At 40.5% G+C, this 8,809-nt stretch overlaps 1 protein-coding gene across 1 annotated transcript in view; it reads right to left on the reverse strand.

Moving 5' to 3' along the window:
* Positions 1–8,804, reverse strand: part of LOC104463202 (mannosyl-oligosaccharide 1,2-alpha-mannosidase IB-like) — a gene marked incomplete at both ends in the record, with an annotated part of 28,626 nt that extends 19,822 nt beyond the window's left edge. Inside the window, one exon of the mRNA XM_010075433.1 lies at positions 8,548–8,804. Coding sequence (XP_010073735.1) covers positions 8,548–8,804 — 257 coding nt within the window. The remainder of the gene's footprint in view (positions 1–8,547) is intronic.
* Between the last annotated feature and the right edge of the window lie 5 nt (positions 8,805–8,809).

The following is an 8,809-nucleotide window of genomic DNA, read 5'->3' on the forward strand; positions in this document are numbered from 1 at the left end:
TCCAGGAAAATAACTCCCCTCTTCTCTAAGAAGTATCTTTCCCACTACTTACGCCATCTCAAACAAGCCCAGAAAGTGTCAGGAGTTTTTTCAAGTTTTGTTTTTAAAGCATAGGGCAAATTTTATTTCATAAAAGTAATGAAAACAAGCAGGAAGTTTGCAGTACAGAAAGTCAGCTCTGGATTATGATTTTTTTAAAATATACTACAGGAAAGATGCAAGTATTCTGGAGCAAAAGCAGATCCCTTAACTTGCATAGGGCAAATAGTAAACAGCACTCAAAATGCAATACGTTTGTAAAGATAAACATATCCAGAAAAATCTGCTGAGGGAACAGCACATGCTGTAAGCTATTCTTACTAGCCAACAAACCCAAACCATGAGTAGAGCCCAGCGTATTCAGCACAAGTTTACTTATCCGGCAGGATATTCAAAGCAAGACCATGGCAGATGTGATCTTCCCTGTCCCACTGAAGGATTTAAGGGATATGCTGCTCCCACAGACGAGACATTTTTCTTACCCTTTGCGGGCACATTCAGTTTGATCCAATAAAAAGTAAAACGGATTAGTTTGATTTACCACTGACAGTCACCTGCTCATAAGTGGCCTGACTGTACACTTCAGTTAAACACAGCTAAAACGTGTCAGCAGGTCCCAGAGAAAAATTATAACAAATTACTGAGAGGGAGAAACTACTTATGTAGCTTGCCTGTGCAAACTTTAAATGCCTTTCTGGCCTACAAATAGTGCTAAACCTCCAGCTGAGATGAATGTCATCTTGCAGAAGTCTTCCAAGCTGCTACCAGCAATGTGAAAACTGACATTTCTGCATGTTGGTATTAATAGACACAAAGTAATCTCATTTAAGAGCTCTTAAATCTTTATACAGCAAGAAATACTTTCATCATATGCACTCCCTTAAAGCTGTCATTTTGCTCATGCTATACTGATCAGGTTAAATAATGTTAAACCTTGAACTTGCTCTCTCAGATAGAATCACAGGAAACAGCTACCTGTCCATGGTAAGCCTCAGTGGCAGCACTACAGCAACGAACAGGGGAAGCATTTACAAAACCTTCTGGTGGTTTAAGAGATGACTAACAAGTAAGAAAGTACATAAAACATTAATTAAACTAATGCTGAATACCATGTGCAAGGTAACCCAGTTCATGGATTTGCATCATAAGAATATTTTTTAAAAATGAAGGCAGCAAGAGAGAATCATAAATACGATTCAACATTTGGGAAAATAAATCCTGTAAGGAGCTGAACTAACACAGCCCCACATTTCATACATTAGTGGCCTTTCTGTCCCAGTGTTTCCTACCACCCTGGTAACATACCCCATTGCTATTGGCATCCCATAAAATCCAACTCTTTTCTACGACAGCGCTAATTTCCAACCACCCTTCTCCAAGGATCAGTGAAGAATGGAGGGCATGCGCCGTGGCTAGTTCAGAGTCACACTTGTGCAGATTGACCACCAGCAGACCAAGTATCACAGATGACTCCTGGGCTCACAGTTGTGATTCTTCCTTCAGCGCTGTCCCTAACTAAGGTCCTTCTCTTTCACCCAGCAATGAGATACACACAAGATACAGAAACATACTTAATTTTGACACGTCACCCTTTGCTGCTGATTGAAGTTACAGGAGAGAAAGGGAGAACAGAACAGAGTCATTAAATGCTACAGGTGAACATATGGCACAGCCAGGCAAACTTTGTTTGCTTAGGAGACAAGGCTAAAGATACCTTTAAAGAGCAGACTCTAGCTTAGAAAAGGAGGTTAATAAATAACCTATAGCGTATCTCCTCTTTTTTTCTTTTTTCTTCTTTTTTTTTTTTAATTTCAGAAACATCAGCCTACCTGGTTGGGTACTCAAGAAACAAGAACAGAAGTTACCAAGGTAAATTATTTTTTGAGATCTTAAAATACTAAATAATACAGAATCTCACAATCTTTGAGTGAATGAATGAATCTACATAATATACTCTGTGCAGGACACTAGCTTGGACAACAACATGAACACAAAAGAAACAGAAGCCTAAAAATTTCGTGAGCAAACATATATCACAAGAGCTTAGGAGTTCTCAAAGGTTTTCACAATATTTCCCCCTCCAATGAATAACTGTATTTGCTCTCAATACACTAAGATAATAAAAGTAAAATCTATTTGCTGAATTTCTAAATTTGAAGGCAAGTAGCAGAAGTCATATTGATCAACTAAGAGGTAAATAACTACATTGTAAATGCAGGTAGCTACAAAAGTTACAATAATACAGAACATTTAGAGTCATCACACTTTATTTCAAGGCTTGGGGCAGCAGAGGAAAGATACTGATTTTTCCTCTTTCTTGGCGTTACTATCTTTACTTAGCCTCTTCAACATTCCTCTCCCCACAGTTAACTTGCAACAGAACTCTGAATTTTAGTAATAAAGTGACAATCTAGTTACTGAATTAAGACAAATGATAGCACTCACACCTGCAACTGGAAATAAAAGGCAAAAGATCAAATCACATGAGCTATACCTCAAGTTCCCACTTTGTTAGCCTGAGTAACTACTGTGATAAACAGCTGCCTACCCATCAGATCAAACACCTCTCAACATTGAGAGCAGCAGTAACAGAAGTGTAGGATGGTAGAACAAAGGCACTGACCATATTTTGGACTTAATGGGTTTCTTGGGCATAGGAAGAGAAGAAAGGCTTTACAGACTTTTTTCCTCTTTGCCCATATTCAGCTTCAGTTCAATTGTTTTGAAAGCCTGTACACATACAACACATGAAGTCACCAAACCTGTAATTAGTTTTACATAAATTCTTTGTAAGTAAGCAAAACCCCATCATTAAGAACTAGCTAAGGAGGATCAAGAAGTTTGTATTTACAATAGTAAAATGAGATGGGAGAACTCTTATAGTGCAATATGCCCACAACTAGCCATGCTGTTTACTATTACCTACAATACCATCATCAAGCAACCCACATTTATACTGAAGTTCTCCTGAGATTTTAATCTAGAAAAACTCCAAATGAACCAAAGTGCTACTGCCTCCCACCCACTAGCTGGCCTAAATCCAGCCAGCAGACTTTCTACAGCTTTCCCACGCCTGATTGTTTTCCAGCATGTAGAGAAAGTACAGATCATGCAGAAAACCAACAAGATAAAACTTTTTTTAAAAAAAAACCCTTTTATCCTTTCCAGGATAAGAACTGGAGAACACCAGCTCTCAACTCCTCTCTTTCATAGTACAGGAAATACTTTGACAAACTGGAGTACAGCTAGGTAACTTGAAGAAAGCAGCACTCTACATATGATGTAGGCTGTTCAGCAGATGGGGGGGGAGGAGGGAGGACATCTAGACAGATGGTCTAGAATTTGCATTTTGTAATTTGAAGATGAAAGCATTTCTCAGCCTGCGACATAACGCACTAATTTCAGCAGAACCTTAGAAATAATACAAGAGGCTACCTCTCCTACAGTCCACTACAGCTTCCGAAGAAATTCAAATTGAGATTGAGGGTGTAGTGTGGGGACTCCAGAAAAAAAACAAGGGAAATTAAATTTCTATAAATCTCCAAGTAACAATCATTTCTCAAGCCTCTTCTCAAAATGAAGTCCAGAATAGAGAACGACATGTGGCTACTAAAAACTCCATCTGAGAAAAGTCTCCAAAGATGGGCTGTGCTCTTGCAATAGCTTCATCAGCTGAAGACTGACACCAGACAGTTATGACTTCTCTGCCCTGGACATACGAGCCCTGGCTTGGAATGCGCTACTCACCCCTGCCCTCTTCCGCTCCAGAGGTGTCACCACAAGGACCCGCATTTCCTGCGTGTTGCATCCTAAAGCCCCCTGCTTCTAGATCAAACATTTCAGCTTAAACTCCGATTCCCCATTCCACAGAGACTGCGGAGTCTGCTCTGAAGACAGGCTCAATTTCATGCAACAAAAAAAACATGGTCAGAGTAGGAGCTGGGGCCCAGGGGAAAAAACAGGTTCTCTGAATCACAATAGCAAATACCCTTAATTGCACTAATGACCTGTGCCTCAACTAAAGGGAAGGAAGAGCAAAGAGTTTTACGCACTTTTAAACTTGATGGCATGGCAGAGGATGACAGGAGACACTGATCTCACTGAGTAAGAGAGGTTCAGGTATCTCATCTGCCCACTTCTGTGTCGGGTAATCAAGTCAGATAGACCAGAGAAGATAAAGGCATTCAAAAGAAGAATATTAAGACTTTCATGTTTCCTTAAAAAATAATTGCAGGATTTAAAAGAAGAAATTAAGAATGAAAGCTCTTCAGAATAATTTCTGTTACTTTCACCTCCTAAGAGCAGAGGCAGCAGCAGCTGCTGCAGAGACAACCATATACTGAGCAACAGAAAAAGCACTTTTAAGCTATTGCCATACAGCTGCTGACCCACAACGGGTCATACCAGACTGCTGAGCTTATATCTTTGCATAACACAGAAGTCAATATTCCTTAGCTTCACAGGAACAAAGCCAAAGGCATGATTTACACTGCTCTACACCTGCTTACACACAGATGCCAAGGCAGTGGAGGTGGTCAGTTGTATTAGCAGCACTTGCTATCAATCTGATGACATGAGGGTTGGTGGGGTTTCTTTAAGCACAGGTACAAATTATGACTTGAAGTAATACACATTAATTTAGCAGTTAAAGATACAACTCTGCAAATTCTGAAAGACTGAATCATTGGCACAACCGTAGTCCAAGTGCTGTTACAAAGCGGCTTTCCAGCTTTGAGCTCATAAAATTACATTATTTATTGCCTCCAAGATTAATGCACTTTTACCACAGAAATGATCTTAACTTTTGTCAAGTAATATAAAGAGCAGCTGCTTGACACATCAGTAAAGAAACAAGTCTGCTCAATTTTCATATTACAGATAATCTTTTTTTTAAAATAGCTGATAAATCAAGGAGATTGCAGGGCATCTGCATTCTCACTCATTAACATTAGACGTCAAGAAACCGTAAGAATGTTTTGTTTTGGTTCCAAAGCCATCGTTCAGTTGTGGTACTGAAGAATAAATTACCCAAGATACCCGGAAACTAACTGGGTAGTGAGAAACACCTTAAGTGTTTTTGTGTGGCAGGAGAGATGGAGAAGTTTGGGAGAAGTGTCAGTTAATCAAAACCGCATAACAAATTTTGAGCGACACACAAGTTCGTTTTGCAAAATGCATCTTCAAAACTATGCTGCTCTCGTTCCAGAATCCCTGCAATATCCCATTTGCAATGGAGAGAAATTCATCTTTGGGAAATGAAATTGACTTTTAAAAATCCTATGTATGCACATATCTTCACGAGTCCTGGACTAGTCTTTTCCACTCCCCCTCCTCCCAGAGGCAAAATTTTGTGGCACATCTTTCCAACATTACTATCCCATTCCTCATTCATTATCCTGCAAGCACACAGGAAGAGCTTACCCATGAAACAAACAGCTAAAAATTAGTCTTAACTTGCACTATAGCTCATCCATTTCCCAAAATATAACTTGCAGCTTTATTCCAGATTTTCATAATCTTCTTGCAAATTGTTTTTCTCTGGATGATAGGCAAGTAATTCCTGAACAAATACTTAAGACCACCAGTAAGGGAATGAGGCCCCCCCCACCACCACCTTTTTCTGTCTGGAAAGGGAGAGGGAAGAGGGACAGGAGCAGTAGAAAAACAGGTTAATGGAAGATGTAAATTTAATATCACCGTGGAGTAACCACTGTAACAGTAACAATAAAACACTCAAGAATGTCAAGGAGGCCCAGGGGAAGAGGTAGAAAAGCAATGTGAGGAATACAGATGGTCCGGTGAGAACTGTACACCCAACACTACAGCATAGCTGCATGACAACCCTCTACCTACATCACTGCTATATTTTGCTAGAAGATAAGAAATATGAATATCCTCCAATAGCCTACAAAGCTCAAAATTTAAGGGGCAGGGGAAAACAAGCACTAAAATATTATAGCTTATATACCAAGGGAGAAGCATAACCATGATACACAGATTTTATTGTTTGAAAGAGGTCAATACCAGCATTCACAGAAGAAAAACTTCCCTTTAGTCACTAAATCAACACACCTGTCATTACATGATCAAGTGTATACTTCATATCAATGACCTGAGGTCCCACAATTCTTGGAAAGATAGCTTGTCAATGCACCATGAGACCCCACATCTCAGACCGCATCCTCTCTTGTACTACCAGCAAGTTATCTCCTCTTGATGTTTTGCATCATAACTCCTCAGTGCCTCCAAAAAACAACACCTATAGAGTAGCTGACACTCTGCTCCTTGATAGTAAGCTAAACAAAGTTCTTCATCCCAAACCGAGATAACAAGTAATCTAGAATTCACCCTTTACTTTCTCAAAACACCCTATGTCAATCTCCCTGCAATCCAGGAGCAGGAACTCAGCACTGAAAATGGCAGCAGGTTATTTTCCTTTATGGAAAAGTCACCACATTGGTGGTGCCAAGCTAGCAAATAGCCTGTTGATAAGACTATGTGGTAACAAGCCAAAAAGTTGCTGCAGAAGTACATAACTTTGCTTCACAGTGCATATGGTGGCATTCACACAAATGTCTTACAAGCAGGCTAAGCTGGCAGGTTTTTCTTAGTAGTTAAGACATGCTTAGAGCAACTCAATGGTTTGCAGGCCTAAAACAACAGGAATATTACCTATTCTTTCTAAAACAGCTCAAAAGGCAGCCATAAAAAACTGTACATGACAAAGACAATTTTGGGTGAGGGGCAGGGGGAGGCACACGAGCACACATAGCTTCTGGAGAGTTAACAATGACAGGATAACCACTTCTTTAGAGCCCAAACAAGCAAAACGCATTTAGCTCTGACAGTTATAAGTTACTGCTTATCTACACACGACAGACAAATTCGTAACATCACTTCCTAACATTACTAAAGCTGTAGCCTCAGTAACTACAAAGAGGAAAGCTGAAAAGGACCCACATAAGTAGGTTAATCGAAAGCATCACTCCAGAACTATCAGTATCAACAAACTCCTTTTTCTACAGCCCATCTACTGGGCAACACAGGGTACAACAGTCACAGCTGGAGTTTTGAAAATTTCTGGTGAACTCCTCTTTCTGTTTCTTCTGTCTTCTATTTTAGAACCTGATTTTGACTGCATGTACCACAGTGACTGTGGAAGCTAAGAAGTAAGATCCCAAAAAAAAAAAAAAAAAGACCGTGAAAGATGAGAACTTTTAAAGCATATCAGAAAGCATCTAAACCTATGTTTTGTGGAATATTTAACCACATCAGCAATTAATAACGTAGACAAAAGAAGTCCTTGTTAAATATTAAGCACCTGTGCCCTTTCCGTTAGGGAGAAAGAGCTCATGATAAATGCCCCAAGACATCCAACAACAAAGATGCCCTAAGGAAAAATACCAGAGTTTTCAAGCAGTCTTTATAACACATAACAGATAAAGAACCAATTATACCCTCTCCTTTTAATCTAGCACAAATAACCTTTAAATAATTCTTATATCACGTCAACAGGATATATTTTAAGCTGTTCTCAAAGGAACACTATCAGCATAAGTAACCTTTCTTTAAATTTTACTGTATTGCTAATTTCAATATTGAAGAGCATATATTTTATCACCTGCCATCATCACATTTTACATCCTTGACAGTGAAGAGAGACCCATCGGCTTCACTATGATCCAGGCACTAGGGTAGGATTTAAGCAATTAATGTGTTAGAAGCAAATACACTGGAAAACCCTCATTTAAGTCTTTCGATCTCAGTTTTGAAGGCTTAACTTCAGTTGACCCAGTCTTGAGCATTTAGAGGCTTGCACCACACAAAGCTTTAGGTGGCCCCAAAAAGCCATCAACACCATGACATTTGCCCTTGTTACTCTTAACTCCTATTTCTTCTCCAATTTCTTTGCACTGGCAAACACAATTAAGGAAAATTAGCCACCAGCAGCTCCAGCTGTCTGGAGTAACATCATAATAAGTGATTTTAAGCATCAGAAAAGACGACTGTGCCATCTACACTAGTTCTGTGCCCTGCATACTGTAGGCTGACAGCCTCTGTGTCACCTGAAGTCTTCATCAGATCAAAGCTCCTGCTACACTATTCAGCAACAAGCAGTGGTTTTTAAGCAAGCATATAAAAGCTACAGAAAAGATGCAGCAGTTTTTCTGCCACTTACACTGCCTCCACAAACGCCATAACTTAACCCCCTTTTTTCCATTACTGAACTGACTAGGGTGAGAAAACAAATCAGTCGCTGGAGAAGAGCTCCTATTTATCCTCCCAGCCCTCGCTAGCCAGGCAGCTACATTCACACTGGAAGATAAAACATGGAGACACAGCTACATATGGCAGCTGGAGGCCACAAGGCTTGCACCCAGAAGTTGGTATGTGTTGGAAGACCTGAGGATGTCAGCCAGAGGAGTGACAGCCGTCCAGGAAGGATCTATTTTAATGGATCTCCTTTCCACTCGGTCCCGCTCCCTCACCGGGGAGCAAGGTACCTACCTGTGCCGGTGCTCGTCGTGCCCTTGCCCGTGGATGAGGAATCCGCCGAGGTTCTTGCCCCCTTTGCTGGTGTCCACGTGAGGAATGAGCACATCCTCCAAGCCCAGGTCAAAGCGCTTGTGCTTCGAGGAGTCGGGGAGGAAGAAGAACGCCCCGAAGCACAGGGTGATGAAGGCACTAAGAATAAGGAGCAGGATAAATTTTTCGGAGAGTCTCAAGGTAGCCCTGTGGTGCGGGAAGGCAGAGGACCCCAGGTTCAGGG

This window comes from Pterocles gutturalis, unplaced genomic scaffold, assembly GCF_000699245.1.
Source record: "Pterocles gutturalis isolate BGI_N339 unplaced genomic scaffold, ASM69924v1 scaffold25762, whole genome shotgun sequence".
Lineage (NCBI taxonomy): Eukaryota > Metazoa > Chordata > Aves > Pterocliformes > Pteroclidae > Pterocles > Pterocles gutturalis.